At 32.4% G+C, this 18,624-nt stretch overlaps 2 protein-coding genes across 5 annotated transcripts in view; one reads left to right on the forward strand and one right to left on the reverse strand.

Annotated features, from left to right (window-relative positions):
* Window positions 1–18,624, reverse strand: part of LOC128190197 (fibropellin-1-like) — a 123,494-nt gene that overhangs the window by 47,282 nt on the left and 57,588 nt on the right. The gene's annotated exons all lie outside the window — the stretch shown is intronic.
* LOC128190201 (uncharacterized) lies at window positions 9,494–13,142 on the forward strand. Its single transcript, XM_052862149.1, has one exon. The coding sequence runs from the start codon at window positions 10,670–10,672 to the stop codon at window positions 11,432–11,434; it is 765 nt and encodes a 254-aa protein (XP_052718109.1). The 5' UTR covers window positions 9,494–10,669; the 3' UTR covers window positions 11,435–13,142.

Below are 18,624 nucleotides of genomic sequence, written 5' to 3' on the forward strand. Positions count from 1 at the left end.
TGACCATAATCAATATAACTTAATCACTTTTAACTTAATGTGTAAAAGCAGGTTCATCGAACACATTTCACTGTTTTATCTTTGGCATGAAGTAGACTTTTTGCAAAGTCAATGCTTTGACAATTTTTTTGGCAGTGAGGAATTATTAAAAAATAAAATAAAATATGCATTTATTTTTTGCGAAAAACATTTCGTGATCAATTGCTGTTAATTAAGATCAGCATACAATATAACTATTTCTGGTCTAAAAAACACAAACAAGATTAATGACGTAATTTAAAAAGTTCTTTAGAAGACTGCATCAGTACAAGCAGTACTATGATAAATGAAATGTTAAGACATTTACTAAATTGAGTTTCTGTTTCAGATCTGTTATCAAGCAATAATTATTGCACATAGCTGTACAAAAATGTATCAATACTGTCAAATATTACAGTCTACCTAAAAAAAAGTGAGAATTAAAATTGCAGAGCTATGTAGCCAAATGATTTGGTTTGGTTTATGACTTATAAGTCTTAGACGATCTTGCTGTAATCAATCATTTTAAATATTTTTTTCAAACTGAAATGATAAAGATATCGTTCACAGCTGCCAAGTCATTTGATATTGTAAGTAAAACGTTAGTTACCCGCGTCAAATGATCATCCGTTGTGGATTACAGATATACTCCCACAAAGTCACCCACAAAGATATTTCATTATTTTAACCTCTATCTACAGATACAGGTATATATTCTACGAAAGATTACTCCGAAAAAGATGATGATTGTGGTTTTCACTATTAGGGTCAAGATAGGTATCCTTCATGGCAATTCTAATTGTTAAAGATGCAATTACTTGGTTATAAATCTCATTGATTAAGAGGTTAGTCCAAAAATCTGGAATTTGAACCAGGATGAAATTGAATTTGGTAATCGCCAAAACCTTAGTTGCCAATTCAAAGTTAGTTTGTGTCTTGAACATTGACGAAAAGCAGTCGAAAGAGGATAGAATAAACCATAAACGTACACAATAATTATTATCTTAAAAGTCTGGAAAGATTAGATTACCGGCCGGGGATGGGATATTGATATGAAAATTTTTAACCAAGGCGAGAGACTCTTTCATTCATGGTAAAAAATTTTAACACAGGGGAGAGGCACTTTCTTTCATGGTTAAATATTTTAACACAGGGGAGAGGCACTTTCTTTCATGGTAAAATCTTTCAACACAGGGAAGAGATTCTTTCTTTCATGGTAAAATCTTTTAACACGGGGAGAGGTTCTTTCTTTCATTATAAATCTTTCGGAAAATAATTAGGGTGGAAGAAAGGGGATAAATGCGGCAAAATTTGTATAATTGTGTCTGTCTATCTAACGCGATCAACCTGGTTTGTTTTCACGGTACGTTGCCACAGAGGTAAAATGCAATATGTGAACTCGATATCCATACTATATAAGGATAGTCTTATCTCCCATCTTTTCCAAATTAAGATAAATAAATAAATTTCAACCATTATTTCAAGTATCATACCAAGAGTTTAAAAAAAATATTCTGCTGTCTGAAATTGTTTATTTTAGACTTTTATACTGCATTAAGATATTAATATTTTAGAACCCTGCGATAACGTAAAATGGAGTAAATCTGACTAATGCCAAATCTATCAATTTTCTGCTTAGTTTGAATAAACTTCGGTACGAGAAAACAAACATTTTAATCCCATAGTCATCAATATTAATCTCTCTCTATCTATCCGTGCCCCTGCTTCTCAGCCACTCTCAATTCGTCATTGATGTTATTAAGGTGTTTGTGTGCGTGTGGTACACATGTACCACAATGGAGAAAATTGTACAAAACTCCAAAATATTTCAACTTATCAGTATTTGTTTTCCTTGAGAGTGTCATCAAAGCAAGTTAAATATGTAAACAAACAAGAAATTGAGTTAAAACAAATAATTTTTTTTAATTTATGCATATATATGCCTATGAAATGATTTTTAGTTTGAACTGGACGTATTAAAAACAAGGATATGAACAATGATGTTTATTCCAGGACATCGTTAACACAGTAGTAATTGATAACTTTTTGATAGCCAATAGGAAAAAATTTAAGAATAAAGAAAATCCTCGGTATTTCAAAGGGACACGGACTTTGAATGTTTTTTAAGAACACGTGTAACAGGTATATAAATCGGCATAGAAATGATTATTAATTTTAATTACAGATAAGAGTATATTTCCGTATTCTTCACGAATCTAAACAAACAGGTCACTTATTCAATGTCAAACCAGTTGATGGTCTTCATATTTGTTATCTCCTACTTATCCAGTATCGACAGAAAATCGATATATCTTTTAAGGTGATTCAATAATGCAGTTGAATGAACTTTTTAATATCCACACAACATATATTGTCAGAGCTATTCAACTTTGTAGCATTTTTTGGTTTCTAAACAATAACAACAACAACTCTTAGCAAAATTCCTATTGCAAGCACGACACTTTCCAAATTCGAAAGACACACGATCAATATTTTAAATTCGTGTGCTTAGTTTTGACTTATAGGGGGCAAAAACTTATGTTGTCTATATATACAAAGTTTGCAGGTAATCTAGAAGAGTGCATGCCAACAGTAAAAATATGATTCCATCATATCTTTCGTAGAGAAAGATAAATGGCAGAATTTTTTTAATAATGAAAGTTTAAGAAAGAAAGAATTGAAATAAAAATAATACGAAAAAGACAAATGCAGTATTTCATACATAGAACGAATGTAGTATAATACTTCCGGTAGTCGATGTGGTAGAGCCCACGAGAATGATATCAGAAGATGCATGATTCTGGGGGTGCTTCTAAAAACGTTGCATCATTGGTATACTTTTAGTAGAGTTCTTTTTCCGTCTTTCGACCTGCGATCTTTGGAATTTCTTATCCAATGGTTCCATTTAAACAGGCTAGATTTATGTGCACATCAGTTCATCATTGTCGACGTATTGGACATGACAGTTTCGCATTAGAAAAAAATCTACTTGGATTATACTGATTATGCATAAAGTTGGAAAAATTGGTTTTTTTTTTATTTTTAAGGGAAATAAAAAAGGTGAAGTTAAATGCTTAAACGTGCATTATGCGACAACCGGATTATTTCCGCATTTATATGATAACAATTTGTTGATTTAGCTGTTGTTTTTCTTACATAATTTCCATTTGGTTATTTTAAGATATTTGTTCAGAGCGGTCATCAAGGAACATACATGTATATAATTGCATCATCCCGATTTTCACAAAAACACGCAATGTAAAATGTTTTAGGGCAAGGTTTTTTGTAGTGTATTGAAAATAAAACCATTGCTGCTTTCAAAGGAAAAAATACGGTACAATGATGCATGATATACTGTATATTAACATTCTACTTATTGTTATAATTTCATAAAATTTAATTAATTTGTTTTTTCATAAAGTATGCAAGCAACAAGTGAAATATGAGTTTTTGTGTTTTGCATTTATTTAACTCCTGAGGGACATTAGTTAGGTCTTTCCACCTTTCAGGTGAAAGACCTCTTGTTTTCTTTATGTTTTTTCTTCTTCTTCTTCTTCTTCTTTTCTATTTAGTTCGGGGTAACTTTTTTATTATTAAAGTTATCCAAACAATTTAAACTTTATGTAATTGCACATTAAAAGTTATGGTACCAATTGACCCTGTGTCAAAGAACTCCCAGAACTTGCAGAGTTATTGCCCTTTGAGAAGGAAATGCTTGTTATCGCTACTCCTCTGAAACCATAAGAGATAGAGATTGGGAACTTTTACCAATGTCTTCATTACACTTACAGGGTTCTTCAATCTATTCATACCAAAAGGATCTGAGCCCCCCTTGTAGTAGTTATTGCCCCTGAAAGTATTTAAATTTCCATAAAATCACTTCCAACTTTTTTATTATTTATCATAGAGACTTCGGACCACTTGGGATGGAAGCGTCTACCTTGGCCGAACAAAATGACATAAAGGTCAAAGATCAAGGTCATTTGAGAAGCTGTTAATTAATGAGTTTTTATCTCTTTTGTTTAGGGTGGTGGAGAAAAACTTTTTTATGGATGTAGTAGGACATCTTAAGCCATTTTAAAATATAGCCCCTTGGCTCATACCTTTGAATAATTACAGAGTTATAGCCCCTTTTGTACGAAATGCTTGTTATCGCTACTCCTCTAAAACCATAAGAGATAGAAATATGGAACTTTTACCATTGTCTTCAGTACACTTAGAGGGTTCTTCAATCTATTCATACCGAAGGGATCTGAGGCCCCCTTATAGCAGTCATTGCCCCTGAAAGTATTGAAACTTCCATAAAATCATTTCCAAATTTTTTACTATCTATCATAGAGAGTTCGGACCACTTTGAATAGAAGCGTCTACCTTGGCTGAACAAAATGACATAAAGGTCAAAGGTCAACGTCATTTGGAAGTCTGTTAATTGATGAAATTTCATATTATTTGAAATACAGAATTATAGTAAGGGTTTCAATAGCTTGCTGGATTGCGCAATAAGGTATTAAATTGGGTCAGCCAGGTACAGTACCCGCAACGTTATTTTTTACAATCCTATCCTATCGTATCGTATATCAATCCTATCCTATCGTGCGTGTATACTGTTCTATCGTGCGTTAATTCTATCCTATCGTGCGTGTATACTGTTCTATCGTGCGTAAATCCTATCCTATCGTGCGTTAATCCTATCAGGTTTATCGTTTAATTTCAACAATTCTTCCGTTTATCCTATCGTGTTAATCGTTTCGTGCCTTTTCATAAGCAAGTAAATTTATTACTTTTAAAGTTGCAACTCGTTCGGTGCGCCGTATACGAATATTTATCGAACAAGAATTGAAAATCCTATCCGTCAGGATACTAATTTTTAAATTTTTTAGATCAAAATTAACCAATATTATATGTAAATCATATCTGTTAACATTGAATAAGTTCTTAGGAACAAGGTAACATATTTACCTGTATATCGAATGTATTAAATCGTACGCAGAGTGAATACCTGCGTAAACATTACCTTTTATGCAATATAATTTTGTTGCATCATATTTTACAGAAACAAAACTATTTATGATATAATTTATATTTAATTAAAACCCGAGTTGTATTTTGAACCCGTCATTTTCCGTGTGATATTTGATTTCAGGCTGAAATATTCTCGACTATCAGCTAGGGTGCGTGATATTGAAAACAATGTTAACAAATCGTACGCAGAATGTGTATCTGCGTAAATATTTATTTAACTTTTCTGTAATAATTCGTTTTTAATGCATCATTTTCTTATACAGAAAGAAATGTACCTCTGATAGATTTTATATTTACTTTATACAAGAGTTGGATTTATATAATTAAACCCGCTATTTTCCGAGTGATTTAATCTCGGGCTGAAATATTCGCGGCGATCGGCTAATGCTAGGGTGTTCGGTAATGAAAATAATTTTAACAATACAGATACAGTACCCGCAACGTTATTTTTTACAATCCTATCCTATCGTATCGTGTATCAATCCTATCGTATCGTGCGTGTATACTGTTCTATCGTGCGTTAATTCTATCCTAACGTGCGTGTATACTGTTCTATCGTGCGTTAATCCTATCCTATCGTGCGTGAATCCTATCAGGTTTATCGTTTAATTTCAACAATTCTTCCGTTTATCCTATCGTGTTAATCGTTTCGTGCCTTTTCATAAGCAAGTAAATTAATTACTAAGTTGCAACTCGTTCGGTGCGCCGTATACGAATATTAATCGAGCAAGAATTGTAAAATCCCATCCAACATTCCGTCAGGATACTATTTTTTAATTTTTTTAAGATCAAAATTAACCAATATTATATGTAAATCATATCTTTTAACATTTAAAATGAAAAACGAAGTTCTTAGGAACAAGGTAACATATTTACCTGTATATCGAAAATATTAAATCGTACGCAGAGTGTATACCTGCGTAAACATTAACTTTTTATGCAATATAATTTTGTTGCATCATATTTTACAGAAACAAAACTATTTATGATATGATTTATATTTAATTAAAACCCGAGTTGTATTTTAAATCCGTTATTTACCGTGTGATATTTGATTTCAGGCTGAAATGTACTCGGCAATCAGCTAGGGTGTGTGGTAATGAAAACAATGTTAACAAATCGTACGCGGAATGTGTATCTGCGTAAATATTTAACTTGTCTGTAATAATTCGTTTTTAATGCATCATTTTCTTATACAGAAAGAAATGTACTTATGATAGATTTTATATTTACTTTATACAAGAGTTGGATTTATATTATAAATAATCATTAAACCCGCTATTTTCCGAGTGATTTAATCTCGGGCTGAAATATTCGCGGCGATCGGCTAGGGTGTTCGGTAATGAAAACAATTTTAACAATAATGAAAATTTATTGATCATTAAAGCTCATATTTTTAGTTGAAAAAAAAATTATCTGGTCATTTTTATACATTCTATAAATGATGCAGCGATGATTAACAACTCGGCAATTGTTACTATAAAGAAATTCCACGCAAATCTTTATTTGTACGTGTTCTCTCTCAAATTCTGTCATTATCAGTTTGGTCGTAAATATCGTTTAAAGCGATCATACGTTTATCATGCATATGAACATCGTTTATCCTTTCCTATCGTGTATCAATCCTATCATATCGTGCGTGTATACTGTTCTATCGTGCGTTAATCCTATCCTTTCGTGCGTGTATACTGTTCTATCGTGCGTTAATGCTATCCTATCGTGCGTGAATCCTATCCTATCATTTATCTTGTAAAAATAACGTTGCGGGTACTGTATCACATTAAGTCCTGTGGTTACTCAAGTGGAACTTGTTTTTACAGTCAACCCATTCATTTTGTACAAAGACAGCTAGCCTCTAGAACACTCTCTTCTATTGTTAGGTTTACTGTTTATATGATTGTGTAAAGAATATTCACTTGGCTCAGTTTTGTTCATAGTAAGTGGAAAAAAATTCAGAAAAGTAATTTAATGAATCTTTACGTTATATACAACATGGAATTCTTAAAAAAATGGCTTGATAATAATCTTTAAAAACCATTTATCAATTAATGGCTTCGTGGTTTTCACATTTTATAGTACAACATGTATCATAGGTAAAATAATGTTTTGTATACCTTATTGAGCAATCTAGCAATAATTCATTAAAAATATTAGGTGGAAAGACCTCTAATTGTTCTCGAACAATTAGCCTACTAGTTTTTTTTTTTGTTATTCGAAAGTTAGAATTAGGAAACATAAATTGGTCATTATATTACAGTATAAGCAAAAAAAAGTTCTTTTTTATAACTTTAAGACAAAAACTACATGTGTTTTTATTTGTTTAAACCGTATTTGTAGGATCGTCGTAAATTTTTTTTAAAATTACAAATATTCACAAGTAAGGCAGATTCCAAATTTGTTTAATGCTTTAGTATTTATTTGAATTAATCCGTCAACAGAAAAAATAATACAAAATTAATTAAAAAATACGGTAATTTTTTAAAACTTTACTTACAAAATGAATTTCTCCCCCTTTTCAGGCTGCTTGTGCCGTCAATAAATCTCCACCACCAGGATGAACTTCATCTTAATTAACACGTTACTAGAATTCATTATTCTGTTCGACTTTTTTTTTGTCATAGACTGTTATTTTTGTCCCCAAAGGACAACGTAAAGACGTGAGGACGCAATTATTGAGGATCAGCAATCATTTGGACTAACGTTAATATGTTATCTCTTCCACGTGTACACGTTCATCAGAGGTTAAATTCACATTTCTTACCTTGACATCATCCGGCTTTGTGATAAACATCACATTGGCATGACAACGACGACGAAATAAGTCGTCCACCATTTTCACATATACGACATGGCCTAGACAGAGTAAGAGGAAAACTTGCGGTCAAGTTGCAATGCATTAGACAGTTTTCTACAGTATGTGGTTTAACATCATTATCACAACACATGAAACGTTCTCTTGAATGTGACTGTGAACCACAGATTCCTGAGCAAACAGACCAAGATTCCCAGTTCGATACATTACAATCAGGTGCGTTGGTACAATGAAAGTTTGAAAACCATATTTAGAGAATTGACCGATAACAAGGATCACATGTAAAAGTTTCATGGCGTAAGTGGTTTTAAACACTTAACACGAATTGTGTTTGGGTTTGGGTTTTTTTTTTCAAAAATTGTGTTTTAAGTTTTATCACGCATCTGTCGCTCCTACAAGAAAGGTCAAGGTAAGGACTATCTAAGACTTGATTTTTATTCTCGTAGTGGAAGATATCGAAACATATATTAATTATTGCTACCTTTAATCTCGATGAGAAGCATCGGTCTATCGACAAACAGTCACCACCAAATAATAACGATCTTGTGGCAATTCTGACCTTGAGAAAAGATCTTTTCGCAATTTCGAAAATTAAAATCCATAAAAATAAGATTCTTAAACAAAAAATTCGCTATCTAGAATTATAAACCCTACAAACTTTTGTATTTTTTAAAGGTTAACAAAGGGGTGAATGCTAAATTATCAATATTCAGGGCGGCAAAACATTTATTAACTCTAGGTCACCTCTTTCGTAACATTAAAACTATGTGGGCCGCACTAACTCAAATTATTAGAGACAAGAATATTTGTAATAAGGATTTTCTCCAGACCGCAAAAATTATAATAAATTTTGTATGAAATTATATTCAAACGCATTTAAAAGTAAAAAGCATTTCGAAACGAATAGTGCACGCCTAGATTGAATTTTTTGACTATCTTTATTTATGCAATGTAACAAGCCATTTTAGTATATAAGCAAGATATTGGTTATTTACTTATTTATTTGGAGGCAAAAAATAAAACATACCATGAGATCAAAGAGTTTCTTCGTTGATGAGTTCTCAAAGTAATATTGACGATCTATTTTATTTATTCCCTGATCAGATGTAAAAAGGATGGTGTTTATTGATATTGCATTGTTAAAATCTATCCATACGTTACGAATGTTTTCTGATGAAATAAGTTCAGTAAAAACCCTGCTCCAATTTGTAAACAAATTTGTTGACATCATCGATACAATGGTAATTGCATGTAAAACACAATGCATGCTTTTTAAATGATTTAGATGTGTATTCATTTAATGTAATCAATGTAATAACAATTTCGAATACGACTGTCTGAAATAAAACAGCATACAGCATTATTGTAAATAATAGCATTTATGTAAATTGTGATATGTTATTTTTATGCTGGTACCAAAAATAGTAGTCTAGTCATAATATAATTGTAATTCTAATTTTTGAGTACTTTTGAGTATTTAGCTGATCTTCCTTTTTGTCTACATTAGCCAATCAGAGTGCGGCATTTAGTCGCGCGATGTTTTGATTACGTCACTTTAACTGTCAGCTGTCAACAATTTTGTAAACACCGCAGTCTGATTCTCGCCACATGGAGAAATACCTTCACAACATTAGAATAGCTGTCCTTCAACAGTCAAGATAAGCAGTCTGACATATTTTTATTATTCTTTGAGCTAAATTGCATTCATAGTGTTCAATATATTCACAGGCATATGCATTAAATTCACAATTATATAGCTGGTAGGTGTATAAAAAATGTTCATATGTATTTATTTTTTTTCCTGTTCACATGCAGGGTCATGTGTACTATTTTACAGTTCACATGCAGAGACGTGTGTACCCCTTTTCTGATGCACATGCAGAGTTATGTGTACTATTTTTCTGGTTCACATGCAGAGTCGTGTGTACTATTTGTCTGGTTCTCATGCAGAGTCATGTGTACTACAGTATATTTCTGGTTCACATGCAGAGTCGTGTGTTCTAATTTTGATTCACATGCAGAGTCGTGTGTACTAATTTTGATTCACATGCAGAGTCGTGTGTACTAATTTTGATTCACATGCAGAGTCGTGTGTACTAGTTTTGATTCACATGCAGAGTCGTGTGTACTATTTGTCTGGTTCTCATGCAGAGTCGTGTGTACTAATTTTGATTCACATGCAGAGTCGTGTGTACTAATTTTGATTCACATGCAGAGTCGTGTGTACTAATTTTGATTCACATGCAGAGTCGTGTGTACTAATTTTGATTCACATGCAGAGTCGTGTGTACTAATTTTGATTCACATGCAGAGTCGTGTGTACTAATTTTGATTCACGTGCAGAGTCGTGTGTACTAATTTTGATTCCCATGCACAGTCGTGTGCAATATTTTTTCTGGTTCACGTGCAGAGTCATGTGCACTATTTTTCTGGTCAGCATGCAGAGTCCTGTGGACTATTTTTTCTGTTTCTCACTCATGGTCATGTGGACTATTACTAATGCACCTGCAGAGATTCCATTTTTATATGCTCATGCAGATTCATGCACACATGCTTTATTTGTATTGTTACATGTATGTAAGTTTACATGTGAATCTAAAGATATACACTGTTTTGGCGCAAGTCCTATAATTTTATTTTCCTATTTAATGTTTGTGTGTCAAAAATTGCAATTAATCAAATAATAATTAGCTCGTGTGCACCTAAATCCGCATGATTTGAGTGAAAATTTGAACACTCAAAAGTTGCATTAATTGTATATTGGGTACATTTAGAAAATTGATTTTAACAGTTTTGAAATATCTTGTAGGCGTTACCATGCCAAAACGCAAACATCCTGTGGAGACAAGTGAAGGTACTAGAGCAAAACATAAACCTCAGGCTGAACCAATCGATTACCAAAGACTTGCGCAAGAAATTGTTAAATTGCAAAAACCCAACTCTGATGCATCAAGCAGTACAGTGGTACCCCTAGAAAATGCTGCATCTGCTACATATGCAAACACCGTCAATGAGTTACCTGCACCAACGACTGCTTCTTCGTCTATGCAAGATAACCCTATATTGTCAGTTGTATCTCAACTTTTAGAAAACACAGGTGAGCCAGTAGGCACAAACAAAGGTTTCTTCAATTCTGATAATCTTATCTCTGTAACAGAAGGTATTCCTCTTGGTGCGACATTACCACAAAAGATAAAGGCAAAAATTTGGTCGAATGAATTTTTTGATTTAAAAGTATTATTGTCGCACCAAGATGAAGAACCTCTTACGTTGTGCATTACTCCAGGGGTCATTAATGTGCAGCAAAGTTTAAAATCAAAAACCCCCATGTTCATCAGTCAGTGGACTGATGCCTTTCTTATCTTCATTAACATTAGAATTCAGAAACACCCATCAGAAACTCCCCATTTATTAAAATACATGAGCTTTATTAGAGAAATGCAAAGACTGCATGGGGATGTTGCTTGGAGATCATATGACGAATCTTTCAGAAAGTTTAGGGAGTCTTTGGCTGTAGATTGGCAAAAACCTATTGAAGAATTAAGAGGTAAATGTATTGCCCATGTCCAACATTTGCAGTGAAAAATCTTACTAGTATTATTGATTTTGTTGGTTTGAACCCTGCTCTATACAAGGGTCACAGCTTCAGGATAGGGGCAGACACTCATGCAGCACATTTGGGTTATTCTGAAAACTGCATTCAATAAATGGGAAGATGAAAATCTGATGCTATTTGCAGATACACACGTTTGTCAAGCTTTACATTTTGAATATGTATAGCAAATGCTATGTATATATATTTTTCTTGTAAGATTTTCACAGTTCAGAAGTTAACTGCTGTGTATTATAATTGTATCTGATATGCATTGTTTGTGTTTTTAATTCAATGCATAGATTTGTTGTATGTCAAAATTCAGTTCTCATCACAATTCCCTATCATTTGTCTTATATTGGACATTATTCAAAGTGTGATTCATGTATAACATTTATCTATACTATGTGCATGATGTGGTTACACATAACATAACACAGGTCAGAAGTAAACTGATGTGTTTATATGCTGTATAGTTTTTTTAACCATTGTTTCTGTTGTTTGATTTTGTCATTTGAGTAACATATGTGCCTACTGGTTCATCTGAAAATGTTTGATTACATGTATATCTGTCTTTAAAACATGTTTGATAGTATAACAAACTTTTAAAATGTATATTATATAGGGGCTGTTATTTTAACACAGGGCAGAAGTCAACTGATGTGTTTATACTTGCAAGGTAATTAAAAATAAGATGTTCCTAGTGGTATTCAAACTGGTTTGGTTAATCTGTGCCTTCATGATATATTAATATCTATATCTCTATAAAAGGCAGGGGTTAGTCATTTCCATATGTGTTGTATGTACTGCCATATTACATTTTGTTGACTACCATGATCTGGCTAGTCCACTTTGTGTGGGGTCTTTTTGTGCAAACCTGCTGTTTGCTTTTGGTGGCTGTTTTTGTTCAACAATATTTTTGTTGCATGTATATTTGGTACATGTTATAATGTATACATCTTTGTTTAATATGGGGGAGGTCATTTGCTCACCTTTTATAACTTACATTCAATGTCTGGTAATGGATATTATGACTGTTTGAAGACCTCCCCTTATTGCCTAATTTTTCTTATTAGCAAAAATAAATGGCAGTACATACACACAACCAAGTTTTATATTTTTCTATCAATCCTAGACAGATCAACAATATTACATAATACAGCATTATTGTTAATAATAGCATTTATGTAAATTGTGATATGTTATTTTTATGCTGGTACCAAAAATAGTAGTCTAGTCATAATATAATTGTAATTCTAATTTTTGAGTACTTTTGAGTATTTAGCTGATCTTCCTTTTTGTCTACATTAGCCAATCAGAGTGCGGCATTTAGTCGCGCGATGTTTTGACTACGTCACTTTAACTGTCAGCTGTCAACAATTTTGTAAACACCGCAGTCAACCCACCCTCCTTCCCCTTCATCACCAGTGTAGTTGGGGATCTATTTTGCAATGTATTACACATGTTTGTTGCTGTTGATGTATGAAATGCTGTTTTTGTTCAACAATATTTTTGTTGCATGTATATTTGGTACATGTTATAATGTATACATCTTTGTTTAATATGGGGGAGGTCATTTGCTCACCTTTTATAACTTACATTCAATGTCTGGTAATGGATATTATGACTGTTTGAAGACCTCCCCTTATTGCCTAATTTTTCTTATTAGCAAAAATAAATGGCAGTACATACACACAACCAAGTTTTATATTTTTCTATCAATCCTAGACAGATCAACAATATTACATAAAGACATTTATTCATTATGACGTCATACAGGATTTGATAGATCTTTTTCCAGTACTTAACGGCTCTAAAGTAGTCATTGACACAACATGAGCTGATGGAAATTTAACATGTTTTATTTTAGAAATGTAAATGTACAAAATCATAGGCGGTAAATATAATCAGATATATACTCTGAAAATGATCTGTTCATGTTAATTGATAAATCTAAAAGTGCATTACTTTTTTGATGGTTCCAAACAGAATTTGTCACAAAGAGTCAAAAATCCAAAAAAGGGTTAGGGTGATTCCTATTGTGGTACCTCTAGATCTCTTAAATGCCAAGAAGGTTGCCATGAAAATATTATAACTTATAAAGCACATGCAAAGGTTGATGCATGAAATTTTAAAGAATTTTCATTGACAATTTTTTATGTGCCATCACATTTTGTTCAAATTTAGAATCAAAAACTTCAAAATTTGAAGTACTGATTTCAACAATATATTAATAAAATTGTGATATTACTTTGTAAAAAAGACAATTATAATGTTGTAAACAATTTTGAAATTTGTTTTCGATCTTAAAATTAATGAATGTGATTTGCATATAAATTCCATCAAATAAAAAAATTATTGCAGAAAACTGAAATTGTTTTAAAAAAATCGTAATGCAAGAAAAGGGGGGGTCATTCCTATTAAATTAACTCCCTTCCAAGGTAAAAAAGTAGTTATTAAAATTATCAATGCTGTAGTGGATATCTTAATGTAAACGTGTTAAAAAAGCTTAAAAAAAAATCATTGAAAAATACTTTCCCCCTTTTATTTGTTCAAACACGGTATGTGACTGCGGGGTATAATTAATTATTTGGTTTGTTATTGACTGTTTACAGTTTATAGGGCTGTTAGAGTCCATAGAAGGCTTGGAATAAGTGCTTTGTTTTATAAAGAGATGTATACAAACAAAAGAAAAGATCAAGTATTACATTCATTTATTAACAGCCAAACGGAATGCTAATAGTTCAACAATGTTACCCAATTTACACAAGTTTGCTTTAAAGGAAAACAACTGTCACTAATTATTTTATTATTTGTACGATTGTCTGTGGTAAACTGACTGGTTAAAGGTTGGTCGTGTTTAAGGAAATTGACAATTTGGTACATGTAATTTACTGTCTCCCAAAACCATCAAATAGCTCATTTATTTTTGTCTCCCGACTTAAACTCGACATTTTGAATTTCAATGAGAGCGTTATTTTGGTGGCGCACTCCAGCACTAGTAGAAAGTTGCTGTCTCGGAAATGACAAAACAACATTTTAGTCCGAGGCAAAAACAGATTTTCTTGTCCGGTTGGTGAGAATTTTTTTTGACTTTTCATTTAATTTACTGCAGAAACCGCGTTCCGTACTTGTTTTTACACGGTTGAAATGACTTCAAAAGCTGAGTAAATGATCTTTAAAATTACTTTTAAATTTAAACATTTATTAATATAGTTTAAAAACAAATTTGTTTGTGTCTGAAGCGGATTAATTAAAAAGACATCGTTGAGATTTGCCAAAACTTCTGCGGAGAAAAGAGACGTTAAACTTAAAAAACAACAAAATTTAACGAGTGTAAAAAAAGGGGAAGCAAAGACTAATCCCGTCGTCTATGAAATTCATACTTATCAAATAGCATCAATTAGTTAGTATACAGATTATTATCGTATTTTCATACGATTGTCTGTAAATACCGAGTAAACTCACATCAACTTCATGCAAAAGTCACGGTATTTGGTGGTCTCGAATGCTCAACCTAAAATTCCATGTTCTATTATTATTCTGAATGGTTATCTGGTTATTGTACCAATTTTTGTACAATAGAATTAGTTTGCTTTCTAGTTGACCTTCCTTAGACTATTACTAAATATAGAGCATAGATCCACCCTATAAAAAAGGCACTATCGTTTTTAAACATGAATGACACTATTTTATTTTACAATTTGCAATCCTGAATCATTTGGTCTAACATGACACCTTAAGTCTGAAATCTGTTACAAGAACACATAAGCATAAGAAGCTGAATTCACATTTCTTACCTTGACAGCAACTACCTTCATGATATATATCACATTGACATGACAACGACTTCCACCATTTTCACAAATTTGACATGGCATAGACAGAGTAAGTTGAAAATTTGCAGTGAAGTTGCAATGTTCTAGGCAATTTTTAAGAGTTTGTGGTATAAGATCATCATCACAACACATGTGACGTTCTCTTTTCTGTGACTGTGAAACACAGATTCCTGAGCAAACCGACCAAGATTCCCAATCTGATACTTTACAATCAGATGCACCGGTACAATAAAAGTCTGCAAAACCATATTTGAAAAGATGCCCGATGACAAGAATCAGTCGTAAAAATTTCATGTCGTTAGTGGTTTTTAACACTTAACACGAAATTTTTTTCAAAATTTTAGGTTTATATTTTATCTCGTTACTATCCCTCCTGCGAGGAATGTAAGGCTAATCTAAGGCTTTGGAATTTTTATATGATTATTGAAATTGTTGAAATCTGTTGAATCGAAAGGAAAGTTCTCTGATAAGATAAGTTCATTTGCAACAATACTTCAATTTGTTAATGGATTTGCTGTGAAACCATTTACTCAATGCTGTTTCTAAGGATTCTTTACTCAAGTCCATATAAACGCGAGTCGATTCTGAATAAACATATGAAATGTCAATTTCTGAACACATTAAGTAATCATATAAAGAACTTTATAATAACCAATGAATTATCCGCAACAATTATCACAATGTATTTTATCCAGCTCAGCAGGTGTACTGACGAAAATTGAGTTTTGTTTTCTACATCGCAAAATTGGTAATGAGTGCGTCAAATATAGCTTTTACTAAAGTAAAAATGTAAACAAAAAAACAAACAAAAAACAGAATATACCTCATAAAAAGGTATATCTTCATTTCTGTAATACAAATGAAAAGAAGAGGCCCATCGGCCACATCGCTCACCTGAGCAACAATAGGCATGATAAAATCAGGAAAGCGGAGTCATATTACAAAATAATGTGTAATACATGTAGATCCTGTATATATAGCAATCCTTTTTTCTTCTTAAATATTCTTATGTTTATAAACAAGTCCCTTTTCTATCAGGATGATTTTATAGTCAAATCATTTGTTGAGAATTGCAAACTCAACAAGATCCTAAACAATCGTTTCTATATTGGATAAAAACCTACATCAAACTCTGTACCCCTTATGAGATCCAAGAATCACCCAGGGGTCAAAGTCTAAAAAAATCTTAAATATTTTTCTCTATATATACCTTAGTAAAAATGTCCCCCCCCCCCTCGTTGTGACCCCATCCTAACCCCGGGGATCATGATTTGAATGAACTTGTATCGACCCAGTCCCTACCTGAGGTTGTTACACACAAGTTTCAGCTTTTCTTGCCATAAGGTTTTTGAGAAGACGATTTCTAAATGGTTTCTTTATTTATTCATAAGTAAAAATTCAAACCCCATTGCGGCCCATCTTACCATGATCATGATTTGAAATTCAACCCGAATATGGCCCAACCCTACCCCCAGGAATCTTGATTTTCAATAGCTGAGGGTGTTTTTCCACACAAGTTTCAGCGTTCCCAACAGATTCAATTCTGCGAAGAAGATTTTTAAGAAAACACCATTTGTTAACACTATATATTCCAATGTTAAACTTCTATCCCCAATTGTGGCCCCATCCTACCCCTAGGAATCATGATTTTTCACAACTTTAAATTTACAATACCTGAGGATGCTTCCACAGAAGTTTCAGCTTTCCTGGCTAATTGGTTTTTGAGAAGATTCTTTATATTCCTATGTAAAAATTTAAACCCCATTGCATAATTGGTGGCCCCACCCTTCTTCAAGGGTGTCATGACTGTAACAACTTTGAATTTACACTAGCTGAGGATGCTTCAACACAAGTTTCAGTTATCATGGCTAACTAGTTTCTAAGAAGATTTTTTAAATATCTACTCTATATATTCCTATATAGAAATTCGACCCATACCCCTGGGATAATGATTTTCCTTAATCTACTCTATCTGAGGATGCTTCCACATAAGTTTCAGCTTTCCTGGCCAAATGGTTTTTGAGAAGATTATTTAAAAAATTTTCAAAATTTTCAATGATTCCTAATGATCTCCCCTCGAAATAAGACGTGGTCCCAAATGATCACAACTTTGAATCCCCTTTGCTTAAAGGTGCTTTGTGACAAGGATGCTTAAAATTGGCCAAGTGCTTCAGGAGAAGATGTTGAAAATGAGAAATGTTTCACACAGACAGAGAGACGGACGACAGACAAAATGTGATCAGAAAAGCTCTCTTGACTTTCATTTTAGGGGAGCTAAAACTCATTTAACGAATTGATTCCTTTTAATAGTAAAACTCGAATTGTTATGGTGAAATACTTACTCGTTTGTATAAGAATTCGTGTATACGCGGGCATATAAGAGGTGTCTTAACAAATGTTTCCATAGATAGAAATAGTCAAGTAAAAGGATTTGATATTTCAATGTTATGCTTAAAAAATCGTAATTTTAGATTCAAAGTTTTAAATAAATTTGGCAATGAAATATGCAATGCTCTACAATAAAATTTTACTACATTTTCGTTTAGTTTAATAACCCATACAACCTAATCCAGGTAAAAACGCAAAATAATATACTCAGAAAAGATTTCTATAGCGCTTCTTTCGTTGAAATTTTATGCTTACTTCTTTATTCTTCAGTACATTTAGACTTGCATGTCACTTTTTTGTTTTCATATTCATGCTTATCTAATTTCACTTTGATTCTCTTTGATCTTTCATTGTTTGCTTAATTCTATGTTTGCAACATTCTCTTCTTATTCGTGTTAATTCTTTCTTCTATCTCTGTTACAAACGTGAATTCAAACACGCAAACCATAAGTCACTTTCAATTAAGACGAATACAAGTTGTATTAATTTAATGCTGCATTATGACGCCAGGTGGCAGTGTGTGCGCTACAATTGCTGCTCCCGAATATTTATTACAACGAAACTAACAAATGGCATAAATTTAATAAATTCGTGAAAACATCTCAAATTAAGGGCTTAGTATAGGAATATGAAATACATGTTAATATAGTCAACTTTTAACAAGCCACGATATATATTCCATATAACTCTAGAACTCTATGTCCTATCTTATTTTTGATTTGCAGATGAAGAAGATCAAAAATTAATATTTAAGGAAGTAATTTTTTTTGTAAGCAGAAAAATTGGTATGCTTAAAGTTTTTATAATTATCTTCCACTGTGAAAAGCGAAACAACCGAATTAATTATTTAAACTGTGATAAAGTTATCATTTTCAGGCCATTAAATCTCCTACAAGAAGTCAAATATAGACCCAGAACTTTTTAACTTGTACTCTTTATTTATTAAAACTATT

The sequence above is a fragment of the Crassostrea angulata genome, chromosome 6 (assembly GCF_025612915.1).
Source record: "Crassostrea angulata isolate pt1a10 chromosome 6, ASM2561291v2, whole genome shotgun sequence".
NCBI classification, from domain to species: Eukaryota; Metazoa; Mollusca; class Bivalvia; order Ostreida; family Ostreidae; genus Magallana; species Magallana angulata.